This window comes from Oncorhynchus mykiss, chromosome 6 (genome assembly GCF_013265735.2).
Source record: "Oncorhynchus mykiss isolate Arlee chromosome 6, USDA_OmykA_1.1, whole genome shotgun sequence".
Lineage (NCBI taxonomy): Eukaryota > Metazoa > Chordata > Actinopteri > Salmoniformes > Salmonidae > Oncorhynchus > Oncorhynchus mykiss.
In genome coordinates, this window is record NC_048570.1 from 30,104,875 (window position 1) to 30,125,334 (window position 20,460).

Consider the following 20,460-nt stretch of genomic DNA (forward strand, 5'->3'; position numbering starts at 1 on the left):
AGATATCCTTGATGAAAACATGCTCCAGAGCACTCAGGACCTCAGACTAGGGCGAAGGTTCACCTTCCAACAGGACAACAACCCTAAGCACACAGCCAAAACAACACAGGAGTGGCTTCTGGACAAGTCTCTGAATGTCCTTGAGTGGCCCAGCCAGAGCCCATACTTGAACCCAGTCAAACATCTCTGGAGAGACCTGAAAATAGCTGTGCAGCTATTCTCCCCATCCAACCTGACAGAGCTTGAGCAGATCTGCAGAGAAGATTGGGAGAATCTCCCCAAATACAGGTGTTCAATGCTTGTAGCGTCATACCCAAGAAGACTCAAGGCTGTAATCGCTGCCAAAGGTGCTTCAACAAAGTACTGAGTAAAGTGTCTGAATACATTTGCAAAAATGTCTAAAAACCTGTTTTTCCTTTGTCATTGTGAGGTATTGTGTGTAGATCTCATACATTTTAGAATAAGGGTGTAACGTAACAAAATGTGAATGCACTGTACATGCTTGGACACATTATAATTCCTTGTTTTTGTAGAAGAGTACTGGCCCCCCCTCAGAGCCTGGTTCCTCTCTAGGTTTCTTCCGAGGTTCCTGCTTTTCAAGGGAGTTTTTCCTAGCCACTGTGCTTCTACATCTGCATTGCTTGCTGTTTGGGGTTTTAGGCAGGGATTCTGTATAAGATCTTTGTGACATCTTTTTACATCTGCTGATGTAAAAAGGGCTTTATAAATAAATTTGTACTCTACAATTAAATGTAAATTAACAATTAAAACCAATTTAAGTTCTAAATATTTGTTGTTGATTGTTTGTCTTTAATTTGTCTGTTACTGTAAAAAAAAACAATTGTGTTTGCAATGGGAATTTGTTTTTAGAATGGATAGTCTAGAAATGGCAAATGGATGGTATACACATTTTCAAAAATATTGAGTGACACATTTTTCTTTTACAACTATTTGTCATCCCCTTCACTTGAATCCCCTTGTGCCTAAGCTCCACACACCAGGCATCATTCAGTTCCACAGTGTACAGGAAGTCATTTTACACACGAGATCAGCAGAGAGACCACATACTTGACACTTTGTGGTAAATCATACGCATCACCAGAAATAAATGGACAAACAGCAGGAAAAATGTACATGCAATTTTAGTGTGACCTTCAAAACCTTTTCTGATGCTACAGAGACTGTTCCCTCAAGTGCTAATCCAGGACCTGCTTGTAATTATGATCCAAAACATTTCTGTTATGAGATGCAGAAACAAACTGGTCTTGGACCAGAACTGGGGGTGAGTAGCCCTGTCTATCCAGGTCCACACTCCTCTTTACTGCTGTGAGGGTTATAGGTCATAGTGTTTGGCCTCTCCGCCTCTCCGTGGACTCTGAGGAAGCGTTGTCTGGGGGGGGCTGAGGAGGGGGAGGACTGGGATTTGGGGGTGCCTTTGAAGGGGCTGTCCTTGGCGGGGGAGAAGCAGAACTCCACTGGGATCACATCCTCAGGTTGAGCCTTCTTGTAGAAGCCCAACTTCTCCAGCAGCTCGCTGATCTCAGAGCAGGCCATGTCAGACAGGGCGATGCACTGAACAGGGCAGTCATACAGGTGAGAAGCATATCCTCACAAGAACTCTCTATACCCTATTCTTTCACAAGATATATCATTGCACAAATAGGTTTTTCATACAATTTCTGTGCAATGGTAGGCCCACCCTTTACATGCTTGCATCTCTATGACAAATATTTTATTAACCATTATAGCTCACTAGTGAGAACCTACAAACAGCACAGAAAATTATTAACACCAGAGATGTGATAAAGATACATTAAAACTTCAGTGTGTTTCAGCAGCTCACCTACGTCCAGATCTTCATAGTAGTGGTTAAGGAGGACAAGCTCAGGTTTGGCCCTAGGGATGTGCTACATTACCAGGTTATGGCTGGGGTGGCATGGGTCAGGGGTCACAAACATAAAAAGAAGGCAAACAGGGAAATGCAATGCCCGTGGACAGGCTTCTGACACCCCAGTCCAGGACAACTTCCTTCACGCCCCAGTACCCTGCCTGCTGTCTTGTCAGACTAGCTATACTGAGCAAAAATATTAATGTAGCATGTAAAGTGTTGGTCCCATGTTTCATGAGCTGAATATATATAAGATCCCAGAATGTTCCATGCACACACAAGCTTATTTCGCTAGTGAGCATTTCTCATTTGCCAAGATATTCCATCCACGTGACAGGTGTGGCATATCAAGAAGATGATTAAACTGCATGTTCATTACACAGGTGCACCTTGTGTTAGGGACAATAAAAGGCCATTGTAAAATGTGCAGTTGCCACAGATGTCTCAAGTTTTGAGGTAGCATGCAATTGGAATGCTAACTGCAGGAATGTCCACCAGAGCTGCTGCCAGAGAATTTCATGTTTATTTCTCTACCATAAGCTGCCTCCAATGTCGTTATAGAGAATTTGGCAGTAGGTCCAACGGCTTCACAACCGCATACCACATGTAACCACACCAGCCCAGGAATTCCACATCCAGCTTCTTCACCTGCGGGATCATCTGAGACCACCCATCCGGATAGCTGATGAAACTGTGGGTTTGCACAAGTGAAGAATTTCTGCACTAACTGTCAGAAACCGTCTCAGGGAAGCTCATCTGCGTGCTCGTTGTCCACACCAGTGTCTTGACCTGACTGCTGTTCGGTATCGTGACTGACTTCAGTGGGCAAATTCTCCCCTTCAATGGCCACTGGCATGCTGGAGAAGTGTGTTTTTCACGGATGAATCCCGGTTTCAACTGTACAGAGCAGATGTCAGACAGCGTGTATGGCATCGTGTGGGCGAGTGGTTTGCTGATGTCAACTTTGTGAACAGAGTGCCCATAGTGGCAGGCCTAATCTCCCCAACATCAGTGCCCGACCTCATTAATTATCTTGTAGCTGAATGGAGGCAAGTCCACGCAGCAATGTTACAACATCTAGTGGAAAGCCTTCCCAGAAGAGTGGAAGCTGTTATAGCAGCAAAAGAGGGACCAACTCCACATTAAATCCCATGATTTTGGAATGAGATGTTCGACGAACAGGTGTCCACATACTTTTGGTCATGTATTGTAGTTTATAAATCAGTGAAAAGGCTGTTATTGATTTATTCTAAGGTGGCTAAATCAGATATAAACATGGTCAACAAGTTAATCCAGACCTTATCCAGTGCATGGCTTCCATATCACGGCAGAGCCCCTACCTACCACATCTCTGCACGTCTGCCATCACAAGCACCAAAATGAAAAATATTCTAAAGAGGAATATCCTGGATCACAAAGGCTTTGACCTGAGGGAAGAAGAGTGTATGATTAGTGTATCTCTTTTTGGGGCTTTTTTGGGCAAACCGCTATACATTTTACAAATCCATCAGCACTTGGAATACATCAATCAACAAACCTATACAAGGTTGGCTGGAGTGGTGTAAAGCTCGCCGCCATTGGACTCTTGAGCAGTGGAAACGTGTTTCTAGAGTGATGAATCACGCTTCACCATTTGGCAGTCGGACAGACAAATCTGGGTTTGGCGGATGCCAGGAGAATGCTACCCTCCCCTATGCATAGTAGCAACTGTAAAGTTTGGTGGATGAGGAATAATTTGTTTACAATAACCATAGAATAGATTAGAATATATGAACACAACTGCATACGATATCCTACCTCCAGCTTTGCTTCTGCGAGACCATCCAGTTTCTTCAGATCTACATCATAAACCGACACACAGTGAAATAAGCTGGCAAAAATGAATATAAAAACATAATTTCCTTTGATTCCTGCGCGGCGAGTAGATTTGTGCAGAGCAGACGGTCTTGCTCTTTCGGATTCGTGCCGAGCAGACGGTCTTGCTCATTTGGTCTTGCAGCAGGTACTCATGAAAAACACAATGTGCTACTCTAAGGTAATGTTCAACTACTGTCTAGTCTGGACCCTTTGCCACATCAAATGCATTCCTGGGCCACATTCAGTTGCAAAACGTTTTTGAACGTTGCAGATAGAAATCCCATGAATAGAGTTGCCGTGATTCCTTATTCTACATATTGGAGTGGCATGTTTGTTCTACATAGCATATTTACAGTGCATTTGGAAAGTATTCAGACCCCTTGAATTTTTCCACATTCCACACACAAATCATTAGCAGCAGGGAGCAGGGTGGGATAAATGAACCATTCTAGCGCAGGCGTTCCGCTAGCGGAACCCCTCGACAACATTCCGCTGAAAAGGCAGTGTGCGAAATTCCAAAATATTTTTTAGAAATATGCAACTTTCACAAATGAACAAGTCCAATACAGCAAATGAAAGATAAACTTCTTGTTAATCTATCCATCATGTCCGATTTCAAAAAGGTTTTACAGCGAAAGCACAACATATGATTATGTTAGGTCAGAACCAAGTCACAAAAACACACAGCCATTTTTCCAGACAAAGATAGGAGTCACAAAAAGCAGAAATATAGATCAAATGAATCACTAACCCTTGATGATCTCCATCAGATGACACTCATAGGACATCATGTTACACAATACATGTTTGTTTTGTTCGATAATGTGCATATTTATATCCAAAAATCTCAGTTTACATTGGAGCGTTACGTGCAGTAATGTTTTGATTCCAAAACATCCGGTGATTTTGCAGAGAGCCACATCAAATCCCAGAAATAGTCATAATAAACATTGATAAAAGATACAAGTATAATTCACAGAGTTAAAGATAGACTTCTCCTTAATGCAACCGCTGTGTCAGATTTCAAAAAAACTTTATGGAAAAAGCATAATCTGAGTACGGTGCTCAGAGCCCAATCCAGCCAAAGAAATATCCACCATGTTGGAGTCAACAGAAGTTAGAAATAACATTATAAATATTAACTTACCTTTGATGGTCTTCATCAGAATCCACTCCCAGGAATCCCAGTTCGACAATAAATGACTGATTTGTTCCATAAAGTCCATCATTTATGTCCAAATAGCCACTTGTTGTTAGCGTGTTCAGCCCAGTAATCCATCTTCATGAGGCGCGAGCACTACGTCCAGACAAAAACTTGAAAAGTTCCGTTACAGGTCGTAGAAACAAGTCAAACGATGTATGGAATCAATCTTTAGGATGTTTTTAACATAAAACTTCAATAATGTTCCAACCAGAGAATTCCATTGTCTGTAGAAAAGCACTGGAATGAGAGCGAACTCTGTCAGGTCCGCGCGTCACGAGCCTGAAACACTCTGCCAGAACACTGACTCATTCAGCTCCCATTCCCCCCTCCTTTATAACAGAAGCCTGAAACAAGTTATTAAAGACGGTTGACATCTAGTGGAAGCCTTAGGAAGTGCAACTTGACCCCATAGACACTGTATATTCGGTAGGCCAAGCTTTGAAAAACTTGTGGTAATTAGCATGCAGGCACCCACTTGAATACATCACACTGGGCACACACTGGTTGAATCAATGTTGTTTCAACATAATGTTAACAAAATTACGTTGAACCAACATGGAATAGATGTTGAATTGATTGTCTGTTCCCACTGGGATAGGACTAGCCTCTGCTCTTCAATCAAATAGCTTTCTTAGAAGAAAAGCCTGTAGGGCTCGCAAGGGAAATAGTGCCAGATTAAGACAAAAAATAAAAAGAAACATATAACAAATCAAAATAAACCAGTGCACCTGATAAGGCATCCACAAATCTTTTGCCGTGATACCAGCTCTTTTGCCAGTGCTGACTAAACAAAATACCAAACCGTGCCTACCTGATGTAAGGGACACAAAGTAAACCTGATAGTAAGAGCAGCAAAGGCTTCTCTGAAGCTCTGAAAAATACAAACATAATTATACCCCGGCTCATTTACAAAATAGCAATACCAAAACTTTTATACTTTATTAAATACACAACATTATCAAATAGATTCAATTCACATTATACAAGCAATGCTGGTAGGCTATACTTTCCCGGCCTACACAACCAACAAATCGGTGTCAATAGCACACCTTGCAGACAGCGTTGATCATGTCACTGAAACACAAATCGTTGATTTACATGATGGCTGTCATATACTTTAGCAAGTGGTAAAACATTCACAGAACCAGAAACCAAAGTTAGCTTACCCAAAGTTTGACAAACTTTCATAAACACAGTCAAAAGGTGTGAACGGGGAATGTGCACCCTTTGCTGTCCTCTGGGGTGGAACCAATACTCCCCCTAATAAGTACGCTTTAGTTATATATGCACATTGCTCAACTCATCTCATAGCAGCCGCTAGGTGCCACTGGCTACACTCATTTTACCAAACAAAAGTGGGTCAGACTGTTGAAATGACAGATTGTACCTTTAAACAGTAGCTAATTGGTGGGTAAACAAGTGAGAATAATACAGTTTATAGCTGCTATGCCCCATGGCCACATTGGGGATAGAACTGAGCCAGACTCATCCACCACAATAAATGGGGGAAGGTCATGAATTTTACAGAGGTTTTACACTGTCATTCAGGAAGTCGTACAGTAGGCCGTATGTGGTGGACAGGAACCCTGGGATGTTGCCTTGGTAACTTAATGTTGCTCGTAATCACAGCTTCAGAACAAGGTTATATGTGGTGTCATGATGTTGGCCTGGGGTAGGTTTATGACAGTCATAAATACCTCTTCCCCCCTTTTTCCTCTCTCTACCCTACTGAAGTGACATTTGAAAAAACCCTTGGTTGACATAGATTCTGGGAACATCAGAAGGTGGGGGGAAATGAACTATATTCTGGTAATCCGACCAATTGAACATATGCGGTGGTACTTAATGAATATGATGTCAGTTCGGTTGTCATCTGAGACATTCTCCTCAATGATAGGATGACATAAACTCTACAGTGGAAAGTCTACGCATCAGAGTTATCGGATTCACATGGAATTGTTGTTCAATTTAAATGTTTGAATAGAAAATTATTGGTGAAGAGATTAAATTTAATTTTAGCTTCCAAATGAGAGATTTGGCTTTTCATAATGTTAGGGCTCTTCTCAAATCAGTGGCCCCCCCTGTGAAGAGACATGGGTTATAAAACTTTCCACACACCCTTCTTGCTCCACTATATAAAGCCTTGACGGAAATGTAACCTGCTGTTCCAAGTACGTGAGGTCTGCAGCCTCTGCTTTAAAGGACTAACATGTCAACTACAGAACTAAGCCAACCTCAGCATGAGCTTTGGTTGCGAATGGTATGAACTTTGAACTCTTATTCACTACAGTAGTGATACCTCCTATCCGTTGAGTTAGCAACAGCAGCTGCAAACGCGGGCTAGGAAAGAACAGACAGAGTATCCCGTCTACCACACAACGACGTTACTACAACGTATCCAATTAACAACCAGAGACATTCTTCAAATGACAAAGGACTCGGTTTGGCAACACGGCCATCCATCTACCACCAACCTACCGAAGTGCAGCTCAGAGTAAATATTTATTGCATTTTCCTTTTCCAAATGGGCAGTAATTTAGAATGCATAAGATACTGTATTTACGATAGCACAGCTTCTCCCTTTGTCCCTCAATCTTCCCGCTCTTTCACTCAAACCCAGCCCCCTTTCTTTTGTGTAACCAGCTGTCATATCTGTTCCGCCCGCTAGGGTCGTTTTCCTTTATGACGTAATTTGTAATCAAGGTATAATTCATTCCTTGTATATGTAATTCTGTGTGATTAGTTAGGTATTTAGTAAATAAATAATTAAACCCATTTTTTTTATTGCTGATTCAACTTGTTAGCCAGGGTTCGTGAAGACAACCAAGAATGTACAACTTTCAGATGAGACTGAATCAAGGTGACGATTAATATTGACTGCTATTGATGTAAAATATTACTAGATCTTTAAGAGTTTATTCGGAAGATAACAGCTCTATAAATATTATTTTGTGGTGCCCCGACTCTCTAGTTAATTACATTTACATGATTAGGTCAATCAGGTAATATTAATTGCGGAGAAAGGATTTTATAGAATAGCATGTCATACCACTTAATCCGGCATAGCCAAAGACACGACAGTGTCTTAGCTCATTAAAAGTGATCATTTTATTAGTGTTGATGCTGACGTTAGGATTCTGTTTTTTAAAGGTTTATTAAATCTGGAGTCTATTTAGTGTCATTTCAGCTCAGAGATTCATAGCTATTTGTCATAGGATATACACAGTGCTTATGCATACAGACAGTGGGTAAACCTATTCATGAATATGAATAATTAATCATTTTCAATTATGAATGCCTGTCTCCTAGTTGCATTGCAAATTATCTCTGTATTGTCACTAGAAAAGCAGAGCTTGTATTCTGTGACCAATATGGCATAGGCCTACTCCACTATAATTTTAAGTTATTGTCATTTTAATAGATGGTGGACATATGTTTAATGATAATATATTTTGCAATATTATAATCCTGTCGCTTTAAATGAGACATTCTATTCCCTCATTATCAAGAGCTTGATGGTGTAGCTCGGGCCCGAAGTAATTCTTTATTGTGTAGTTCGTGGGAACTGAAGTGTAGCCTACTGCCTCTCCTAACTGAGAAACACTCAGAAACACAAGAAGTCCACACTCGGCCCGTGTTTACATAATAGGCCACATGAGACATAACAAAACCTGCTCTAGTATCAATGACATTTAAATATGGATACGTCGCGCGCGCGTATGGAGTCTTTGAATGCACGTGTAGAATGGTGGGCGGCCTGTAGCCTAGGTATACAGACCCCTTAGAGGGGGTATAGACTAGCCCGTGGACACGGAATGGACTGAATGTAATACATTGTAAATAAGAGGTATCAAGGCACATTTATTATATTGTTCAAAATAAAATACGAATATTGTAAAGATGCGGAAAGACGCACGTTCCACCTCGCCAAATTGCACGACATTGAGCAACCTTCACGGTTCCATTTCTGTAAAGAGCCAGTTCACAAATCTAACCGCTGTGCGGCGGTAAAGCTCCACAATCGCTACTGTAGGCTGTCTGAGTAGCTACTCATCATCAACAGAGCAACGCGTAGTCGTAGTGGACGTTTGCGTACGGAACCGGCCGAAAGAGTGTTCACATTCACAATTTAAAGGGCAAAGGCTACTAAACAGTCCAATAAATAACAGTTTAATCGACGCAGTACTTGCATTCGTCGTGTAACCGTTTTATCATTCAGACTATAAACTGATAAGCGCAACGGGTGAATATGGACGTACGCCTGGTTTGTTTATGAAATGTAGCCTATCTTTTTCTCGTGAGCGTGGATTTGGAACCTTGCAAAAGTTCACTTGGTAGCTCATCTGCTCGCCAGTGTGGAACGGGCTGTGATGTCGATGGTTTCATTTGAAGAACGTCAGGCAGGTCTGATATTATAACAGTATTGTAACGTGGAAGGCTATTTAAACCTCATCCTCTGACAAGGCGTAAATACAGTAATAGCTCAGACCTATTCATCCCCAGGAGAGGTTGCGCCGAACAAGCATCAGGCGATACTCTAAATTAACTAACCAATCCTTCATTCGGAGGGTTTATCTCGTCGCCTGTCATCCTTTCATCTGTGATATTGACTGAACAGGTAATTTAGTTTTGTAACTGTGTTATAGTAAAGACACGTCATTGCATGCTGCCGCCAATTCTAGACGTTTACATTTTAGGCATTTAGCAGACGCTGTTATCCAGAGTGACTTACAGTAGTGAGTGCATATGTTTTCATATTTGTTCGTATTATATTATTTCTGATGTTTCATGTATTTAATCTGGTGTCCTCTGACTCACTGTAACATCCAGAGTTATTACCTAACATAACCATGACCACTACAAGCTCTACAGTAAAAAAATTAAATAAAAAAAATACATCTAGCCCACTTGATGGTAGGGTACTAGGGGGTAACTGACCCCCCCCCCCCCCCCCCCCCCCCCACACACACACATTTAATTCACATGAAGGCCACAAGATGTCACCAAATTATTTTCCCAACACTTTCCCTGGTTGCCACTATTCTTGCTCAACAAAACATTTCCTCCATATCATCACAACGTTTTTGTGGTAAATTGATCAAATTTTTTGAAATTGTGTTTTTTTTTAAACATTTTTAGCGTTTTTTACATTTTTTAAGTAGGAAAGCCTTAAGATATATAGTCCACTTGTTTAAACAGAAAAATAAAGATACTTTTTGAGTAAAGTAATATGTTGGATGAGTGTGTTGGGGGCAACTCACCCACATCCCCCCCGGGGGCTAGTTACCCCTTTATGGTTATGAATGTGCTTCTACCTGTCATTGAGACAATGACTATCCCAGTTTGCACTAGTTTATGCTAACTTGCTAGCTAGCAACTTCACTAGCAGTAAACGCTAGCCAGCTAGCTCGTTAGCATAAACTGCTAGGAGCGCTAGCTAGCAACCTTACAACCAGATTGTTTATGTAAAACACATAAAAAGATAACGGTAACTTAATTGCAGTTGTAAATGTTTCCACTAGTGACTGATAGCTTTACAGTTAATGTTACTTTGTAGCCTTTAGCTATTTTACACAGCTATATATCTAGCTACATTTTTAAGGGAGAGCTTTTCAATTGGCATCTCTCCCCCTGTTTTCAGTCACGTGTTGGGACTGGATTAGGTGTGAGCAGTGCAGGAGGTGGGCTCGGGAGTTGTTCTCCAATTTTACAGGGTATAGTTTTATTTGAGACGTATCTACAAATCAATGTTACACTGAATTAATTACTTAAGTTATTGTTATTAAATGTTATATTCCAATGTTATTTAGTGTTATCAATTATATTCCATTCCAATATTATATTCCAATGAATACCTTTTTATATTAAAAACTGTAGAAAATCTTTTGCTCTTGAATGTCATTTTAAAGACTGCTGGGATTCAATCTTGATTTATTCCATATTTAGTGCAATTGTACATAATGGATTGTATAGAAAAGAAACAACAAAGAAAGAAAATGTATGTGCAGGTGAGTTAAAAAGAGGATCTTTACATCAAATCTCCTCATAGTGCGGATTTTAATGGTGACATATGCAACACCATTTCCTCCCATATTATATTTAAATAATTCAAATAAGACAACTAGACTTAGCTTTTAAGTATAACTTACTAAAGAATTTCTAAATAAAACGGATTACAGTGCCTTGCGAAAGTATTCGGCCCCCTTGAACTTTGCGACCTTTTGCCACATTTCAGGCTTCAAACAAAATGATATAAAACTGTATTTTTTTGTGAAGAATCAACAACAAGTGGGACACAATCATGAAGTGGAACAACATTTTTTCCCATTCCTCCTTGCAAAACAGCTCGAGCTCAGTGAGGTTGGATGGAGAGCATTTGTGAACAGCAGTTTTCAGTTCTTTCCACAGATTCTCGATTGGATTCAGGTCTGGACTTTGACTTGGCCATTCTAACACCTGGATATGTTTATTTTTGAACCATTCCATTGTAGATTTTGCTTTATTTTTTGGATCATCTTGTTGGAAGACAAATCTCCGTCCCAGTCTCAGGTCTTTTGCAGACTCCATCAGGTTTTCTTCCAGAATGGTCCTGTATTTGGCTCTATCCATCTTCCCATCAATTTTAACCATCTTCCCTGTCCCTGCTGAAGAAAAGCAGGCCCAAACCATGATGCTGCCACCACCATGTTTGACAGTGGGGATGGTGTGTTCAGCTGTGTTGCTTTTAAGCCAAACATAACGTTTTGCATTGTTGCCAAAAAGTTCCATTTTGGTTTCATCTGACCAGAGCACCTTCTTCCACATGTTTGGTGTGTCTCCCAGGTGGCTTGTGGCAAACTTTAAACAACACTTTTTATGGATATCTTTAAGAAATGGCTTTCTTCTTTCCACTCTTCCATAAAGGCCAGATTTGTGCAATATACGACTGATTGTTATCCTATGGACAGAGTCTCCCACCTCAGCTGTAGATCTCTGCAGTTCATCCAGAATGATCATGGGCCTCTTGGCTGCATCTCTGATCAGTCTTCTCCTGGTATGAGCTGAAAGTTTAGAGGGACGGCCAGGTCTTGGTAGATTTGCAGTGGTCTGATACTCCTTCCATTTCAATATTATCGCTTGCACAGTGCTCCTTGGGATGTTTAAAGCTTGGGAAATCTTTTTGTATCCAAATCCGACTTTAAACTTCTTCACAACAGTATCTCGGACCTGCCTGGTGTGTTCCTTGTTCTTCATGATGCTCTCTGCGCTTTTAACGGACCTCTGAGACTATCACAGTGCAGGTGCATTTATACGGAGACTTGATTACACACAGGTGGATTGTATTTATCATCATTAGTCATTTAGGTCAACATTGGATCATTCAGAGATCCTCACTGAACTTCTGGAGAGAGTTTGCTACACTGAAAGTGAAGGGGCTGAATAATTTTGCACGCCCAATTTTTCAGTTTTTGATTTGATAAAAAAGTTTGAAATATCCAATAAATGTCGTTCCACTTCATGATTGTGTCCCACTTGTTGTTGATTCTTCACAAAAAAATACAGTTTTATATCTTTATGTTTGAAGCTTGAAATGTGGCAAAAGGTCGCAAAGTTCAAGGGGGCCGAATACTTTCGCAAGGCACTGTAAATGATATTAACACACTTGTGTGAAACCCTTAATCTTCTACCCATTGGGGGGTGTCACAACCTGGCTTTTAGATGGTGACAAGCAAGGGAGTCTACACGTTGGCAGTTAAGGAGTAACAAAAATATTTATTTAAATAACTAACAAAGTGTAAAACTACAAAGGAAAACTAACCTGTGAAGTGTGAAAGTAGGCGTGTGAGGGTTTTTTAAATGTATTTTTTATTTCACCTTTATTTAACCAGGTAGGCTAGTTGAGAACAAGTTCTCATTTGCAACTGCGACCTGGCCAAGATAAAGCGTAGCAATTCGACACATACAACAACAGAGTTACACATGGAATAAACAAAACATACAGTCAATAATACAGTAGAACAAAAGAAAACAAAAAGTCTATATACAGTGAGTGCAAATGAGATAAGTTAAGGGAATAAATAGGCCATGGTGGCGAAGTAATTACAATATAGCAATTAAACACTGGAATGGTAGATCGGCAGAAGATGAATGTGCAGGTAGAGATACTGGGGTGCAAAGGAGCTAAATAAATAAATACCCGTATGGGGATGAGGTAGGTAGATAGATGGGCTGTTTACAGATGGGCTATGTACAGGTGCAGTGATCTGTAAACTGCTCTGACAGCTGGTGCTTAAATCTAGTGAGGGAGATGTGAGTCTCCAGCTTCAGAGATTTTTGCAATTCGTTCCAGTCATGGGCAGCAGAGAACTGGAAGGAAAGACGACCAAAGGAGGAATTGGCTTTGGGGGTGACCGGTGAGATATACCTGCTGGAGCGCGTGCTACAAGTGGGTGCTGCTATGGTGACCAGTGAGCTGAGATAAGGCGGGGCTTTACCTAGCAGAGACTTGTAGATAACTTGTAGCCAGTGGGTTTGGCGACGAGTATGAAGCGAGGGCCAACCAACGAGAGCGTACAGGTCGCAATGGTGGGTAGTGTATGGGGCTTTGGTGACGAAACGGATGGCACTGTGATAGACTGCATCCAGTTTGTTGAGTAGAGTGTTGGAGGCTATTTTATAGATGACATCACCGAAGTCGAGGATCGGTAGGATGGGCAGTTTTACGAGGGTATGTTTGGCAAGCATGAGTGAAGGATGCTTTTTTGTGATATAGGAAGCCTATTCTAGATTTAATTTTGGATTGGAGATGCTTAATGTGAGTCTGGAGGAGAGTTTATAGTCTAACCAGACACCCAGGTATTTGTAGTTGTCCACGTATTCTAAGTCAGAGCCGTCCAGAGTAGGGATGCTGGACGGGTGAGCAGGTGCGGGCAGTGATCGATTGAATAGCATGCATTTAGTTTTACTTGCGTTTAAGAGCCGTTAGAGGCCACGGAAGGAGAGTTGTATGGCATTGAAGCTCGTCTGGAGGTTCGTTAACACAGTGTCCAAGGAGGGGCCAGAAGTATACCGAATGGTGTCGTCTGCGTAGAGGTGGATCAGAGACTCACTAGCAGCAAGAGCGACATCATTGATGTATACAGAAAAGAGAGTCGGCCCGAGAATTGAACCCTGTGGCACACCCATAGAGACTGTCAGAGGTCTGGACAACAGGCCCTCCGATTTGACACACTGAACTCTATCAGAGAAGTAGTTGGTAAACCAGGCGAGGCAATCATTTGAGAAACCAAGACTGTCGAGTCTGCCAATAAGAATGTTGTGATTGACAGAGTCGAAAGCCTTGGCCAGGTCGATGAATACGGCTACACAGTAATGTCTCTTATCGATGGCGGTTATGTTGTTTAGAACCTTGCGTGTGGCTGAGGTGCACCCATGACCAGCTCTGAAACCAGATTGCATAGCGGAGAAGGTATGGTGGGATTCGAAATGGTCAGTAATCTGTTTTATAAATTGGCTTTCGAAGACCTTAGAAAGACAGGGTAGGATAGATATAGGTCTGTAGCAGTTTGGGTCTACAGTGTCACCCCCTTTGAAGAGGGGGATGACCGCATCAGCTTTCCAATCTTTGAGAATCTCAGACGATACGAAAGAGAGGTTGAACAGGCTAGTAATAGGGGTTGCAACAATTTCGGCAGATAATTTTAGAAAGAGAGGGTCCAGATTGTCTAGCCCGGCTGATTTGTAGGGATCCAGATGTTTCAGCTCTTTCAGAACATCAGCTATCTGGATTTGGGTAAAGGAGAAATGGTGGGGGCTTTGGCGGGTTGCTGTGGAGGGTGCCGGGCAGTTGACTGGGGTAGGGGTAGCCATGTGGAAAGCATGGCCAGCCGTAGAGAAATGCTTATTGGAATTCTCAATTATAGTGGATTTATCGGTGGTGACAGTGTTTCCTAGCCTCAGAGCAGTGGGCAGCTGGGAGGAGGTGCTCTTATTCTCCATGGACTTTACAGTGTCCCAGAACTTTTTTGAGTTAGTACCACAGGTTGCAAATTTCTGTTTGAAAAAGCTTGCCATAGCTTTAACTGCCTGTGTATATTTGTTCCTAACTTCCCTGAAAAGTTGCATATCACGGGGGCTATTCGATGCTAATGCAGAACGCCACAGGATGTTTTTGTACTGGTCAAGGGCAGACAGGTCTGGAGTGAACCAAGGACTATATCTATTCCTAGTTCTACATTTTTTGAGAGGGGCATGCTTATTTAAGATGGTGAGGAAGGCACTTTTAAAGAATAGCCTGGCATCCTCTTCTGACGGTATGAGGTCAATGTCATTCCAAGATACCCCGGCCAGGTCGATTAGAAAGGCCTGCTCACATAAGTGTTTCAGGGAGCGTTTGACAGTGATGAGGGGTGGTCGTTTGACCCACACCAATTACAGATGCAGGCAATGAGGCAGTGATCGCTGAGATGTTGATTGAAAACAGCAGAGGTCTATTTGGAGGGCGAATTAGTTAGGATGACATCTATGAGGGTGCCCGTGTTTACTGATTTGGGGTTGTACCTGGTAGGTTCACTGATAATCTGTGTGCGATTGAGGGCATCAAGTTTAGTAGGATGGCCGAGGTGTTAAGCATGTCCCAGTTTAGGTCACCTAGTAGCACGAGCTCAGAAGATAGATGGGGGGGCAATCAGTTCACATATGGTATCGAGGGCACAGCTGGGGGCAGAGGGAGGTCTATAGCAAGCGTTAACAGTGAGAGACTTGTTTCTGGAAAGGTGATTTTTAGAAGTAGAAGCTCAAATTGTTTGGGTACAGACTTAGCCTGCAGAGTTCTGTATTACTATCTATCTTTGCAGTAGATTGCAACACTGCCTCCTTTGGCAGTTCTATCTTGGCGGAAAACGTTATAGTTAGCAATGGAGATTTCAGGGTTTTTGGTGGTTTTCCTAAGCCAGGATTCAGACACTGCTAAGACATCTGGGTTGGCAGAGTGTGCTAAAGCAGTGAGTAAAACAAACTTAGGGAGTAGGCTTCTAATGTTAACATGCATGAAACCAAGGCTTTTACTTTTACAGAAGTCAACAAATGAGAGCACCTGGGGGGTGGGAGTGGAGCTAGGCACTGCAGGACCTGGATTAACCTCCACATCACCAGAGGAACAGAGGAGAAGTAGGATAAGGGTACGGCTAAAGACTATACGAACTGGCCGTCTAGCATGTTCAGAACAGAGAGTAAAAGGAGCAGGTTTCTGGGCACGATAGCATAGATTCAAGGCATAGTGTACAGACAAAGGTAAGGTAGGATGCGAGTACATTGGAGGTAAACCTAGGCATTGAGTAATGAATGCCGATGCTAACAAGCTAACAGTTAGTAGGCCGGGGCTAAACAAGCTAGCAGCTAGTAGACCGGGGCAAGCTAGCAGTTAGCAGGCTGGGTTAGCAAGCAAGCAGTTAGCATGGGCTAGCAGTTACAGACCGGGCTGGTAAGCTAGCAGTTAGCAGGCCTGGGGCCGGCAGCTAGCAGTTAGTAGACCGGGGCAAGGTGGCAGTTAACAGGTAGGGTTAGCAAGCAGTTAGCAGGGGCTAGCAGTTAGTAGACTGGGTTAGCAAGCAAGCAGTTAGCAGACAGGGTTAGCAAGCAAGCAGATAGCAGGGGCTAGAAAGTTAGCCTTTGGGGGATGTCGCGATGGGGGTAGGTCTGTTTTTGCCTCTTCGTGCGGTGACGTCGATAGACCAGTCGTGGAATTAGTAGGGTTCCAAGTAGCTCTAGGTAGCTAGCAGGCCTAGCTGGTTAGCATAATGGGCCTTCAGCGGGCGTCGCGCCTGAGGGGCCTGTTGGAGTCCTCGGGCAGATTATGACGGTATTCCAATCGTAGGGGATCTGCGGGCTTCCATGCCCAGTAACGGCTGTAGAAGGGGTCCGGATATTGTAGCCCAGGAGTATACTTCGGTGGTAGCAAAGGAGCCCTGGCCGGGCTAGCTTCAAGCTAATTGGTGCTTGTTCTGGGATGGAAACGCTAGCCAGGAGTAGTCATCCAGGATTGCGGTTAGCTAGTTGTGAAGATCCAGATGAACATTTTCAGTTTGCGGTAGGAATCCGGGGATAAAAATAACAGGTCCGTTATGCTCTGGTTAGAGTCACATTGTTCGAACTGATGAGAGTTTTCCGAGCGGAAGGTTAGCTGATGACTGCTGGCAATGGTTTGCTGACTGATAGCTAGTAGTTAGCTGGCTAGCTTCAGTTGAGGGATTCCAGTAAAGTAAATATACAGTGCCTTGCGAAAGTATTCGGCCCCCTTGAACTTTGCGACCTTTTACCACATTTCAGGCTTCAAACATAAAGATATAAAACTGTATTTTTTGTGAAGAATCAACAACAAGTGGGACACAATCATGAAGTGGAACGACATTTATTGGATATTTCAAACGTTTTTAACAAATCAAAAACTGAAAAATTGGGCGTGCAAAATTATTCAGCCCCTTCACTTTCAGTGTAGCAAACTCTCTCCAGAAGTTCAGTGAGGATCTCTGAATGATCCAATGTTGACCTAAATGACTAATGATGATAAATACAATCCACCTGTGTGTAATCAAGTCTCCGTATAAATGCACCTGCACTGTGATAGTCTCAGAGGTCCGTTAAAAGCGCAGAGAGCATCATGAAGAACAAGGAACACACCAGGCAGGTCCGAGATACTGTTGTGAAGAAGTTTAAAGTCGGATTTGGATACAAAAAGATTTCCCAAGCTTTAAACATCCCAAGGACCACTGTGCAAGCGATAATATTGAAATGGAAGGAGTATCAGACCACTGCAAATCTACCAAGACCTGGCCGTCCCTCTAAACTTTCAGCTCATACAAGGAGAAGACGGATCAGAGATGCAGCCAAGAGGCCCATGATCACTCTGGATGAACTGCAGAGATCTACAGCTGAGGTGGGAGACTCTGTCCATAGGACAACAATCAGTCGTATATTGCACAAATCTGGCCTTTATGGAAGAGTGGAAAGAAGAAAGCCATTTCTTAAAGATATCCATAAAAAGTGTTGTTTAAAGTTTGCCACAAGCCACCTGGGAGACACACCAAACATGTGGAAGAAGGTGCTCTGGTCAGATGAAACCAAAATTGAACTTTTTGGCAACAATGCAAAACGTTATGTTTGGCGTAAAAGCAACACAGCTGAACACACCATCCCCACTGTCAAACATGGTGGTGGCAGCATCATGGTTTGGGCCTGCTTTTCTTCAGCAGGGACAGGGAAGATGGTTAAAATTGATGGGAAGATGGATAGAGCCAAATACAGGACCATTCTGGAAGAAAACCTGATGGAGTCTGCAAAAGACCTGAGACTGGGACGGAGATTTGTCTTCCAACAAGACAATGATCCAAAACATAAAACAAAATCTACAATGGAATGGTTCAAAAATAAACATATCCAGGTGTTAGAATGGCCAAGTCAAAGTCCAGACCTGAATCCAATCGAGAATCTGTGGAACGAACTGAAAACTGCTGTTCACAAATGCTCTCCATCCAACCTCACTGAGCTCGAGCTGTTTTGCAAGGAGGAATGGGAAAAAATGTCAGTCTCTCGATGTGCAAAACTGATAGAGACATACCCCAAGCGACTTACAGCTGTAATCGCAGCAAAAGGTGGCGCTACAAAGTATTAACTTAAGGGGGCTGAATAATTTTGCACGCCCAATTTTTCAGTTTTTGATTTGTTAAAAAAGTTTGAAATATCCAATAAATGTCGTTCCACTTCATGATTGTGTCCCACTTGTTGTTGATTCTTCACAAAAAATACAGTTTTATATCATTTTGTTTGAAGCCTGAAATGTGGCAAAAGGTTGCAAAGTTCAAGGGGGCCGAATACTTTCGCAAGGCACTGTAAATACTATAGGAAGAGAAAGCAGATCCACGCCACATTGGGTGAGGCGGGTTGCAGGAGAGTATTTAGATGTTGAGGTTTAGCAAAATATTTTAAAGGATATGCGACGAAAAAGATGTAAAACGATTTATACAAGGGACAGGACAAAGACGTCTGACTGCTACGCCATCTTGGATTCACATTCTCCTCGGTGTAATGGAGATGCATGGATGAAGGTAAAATGTGTTGAAGGGTGCACCTAATCTAAAAACATAATCAACCAGATCACAAAACAAAATGGTGCTTGTGGAGAAAGAGAGCCAAGACTGGGCACCAGGAACTTTTATCTTCTAGGTCCCAAACCCAGGTGCAACTTGTCACCTTAACGACCTAATCAGCTCCACCTGTCCCCAATCTACAAATAAAAGCACAAAAACACAGTGAAGGAGGCAGGGAGAGCGTAACAGGGTGTACTTACAAGTACAGTTACCCTGGTACTTAAAACAAACTCCCCTTTTATAAAAACAACATTTCATGAAATAACTAAAAAAAAGTGTAAAATGTAGCCATTTATTTCCCTTTATAGTTTATTTAGTTTACATACCAATTTTCTTCTCTAAACTTAGCTTTTTTTGTGTCAGCAATTAGACATTGTTTTTTTTTTTGGGGGGGGGGGGCTAGTTACCCCCTAATACCCTAACATGCAAGGAATAATATAAACAAACATTGACAGTGTTCTTCTTTACATTATCATTATCAGAATTGTTATCATATTAGCATAATCATTATCATATTATGCTAATATAAATGTTAAGTCCAATTAATTTATCCTATGTATAATCAGTTTGCAATAGGCACTCTACTATGTGCTATCATTATATAACCCATATGCCACTGTCGGAAATCATGTTATCTATCCCTACTCTGCTTCTCTTTCATGTTACTTTTTACCTCTAATTGAGTTACACAGCTTCAGGAAGTGGAGCAAGAGGTAGGGGTTAAGATACAGGAATCGGACCACCGAGCCCATTGCGAAGATAAACATTCAGCAAGTAGTCTGGATAGTGATTGTATAATAAAAACCTCCTAGGGCGTTGTTATGTCTAGTGGTGGAAAAATCCTTTGTGCAGCTAGACTGATGTTCCCTCATGCATCCGTGTTTGTACACATTTGCACTAATGAATTAACATGGTCTAACTCTTGATTGAAATAGCCACAACACCCATATACTGGTCATGATTTATAATCATGTTGTTAAAACACACAGATGCCCTCTCTCTCTGTTGTTATCTACCTGACACATACACAGACATGCTCTGAGATAAGATCTGAGACTGAAACACCAAATTAAACCGACCTTCAAATTTTCTCTCACAATGCCCTTGAAATGGGAGCAGAAATAGGCCACACAAGCGACTGGCCTCATTCAGTCATTGGTTGATTGGATTCCTGAAGAAATCCATTTATACATCTCTTCAGTCAGTCACTTAATTTAGAACATACGGACCAATGGTTGTTGCACACTTGCCAAGAGATCTGTGTTAAAGTACATGAAACTGAAGTCAAGATATCACCTCAGAATGGCTTATTTCATTCAGTTTGACTTCTTTTTCTACTTTTCCTCGGGGTCATTTCAACCATATAACTTAATGTAGCTTTTTTTCTT

The 20,460-nt window shown here is 41.9% G+C and overlaps 2 protein-coding genes across 2 annotated transcripts in view; one reads left to right on the top strand and one right to left on the bottom strand.

Annotated features, from left to right (window-relative positions):
- Positions 1–490: 490 nt before the first annotated feature.
- On the bottom strand, positions 491–2,821 carry LOC110525706 (selenoprotein M). The gene is made up of 3 exons (XM_036981739.1): positions 2,792–2,821; positions 1,848–1,907; positions 491–1,572 (listed from the first exon to the last, which is right to left on the bottom strand). The coding sequence occupies exons 1-3, from the start codon at positions 2,819–2,821 to the stop codon at positions 1,297–1,299; spliced, it is 366 nt and encodes a 121-aa protein (XP_036837634.1). The 3' UTR covers positions 491–1,296.
- A 6,202-nt stretch (positions 2,822–9,023) lies between these two features.
- The window catches only part of LOC110525707 (phosphatidylinositol 4,5-bisphosphate 5-phosphatase A), a 40,933-nt gene continuing 29,496 nt past the window's right edge, over positions 9,024–20,460 (top strand). Inside the window, exon 1 of the mRNA XM_036979816.1 lies at positions 9,024–9,567. The gene's annotated coding sequence lies outside the window, so the exon portion shown is untranslated. The remainder of the gene's footprint in view (positions 9,568–20,460) is intronic.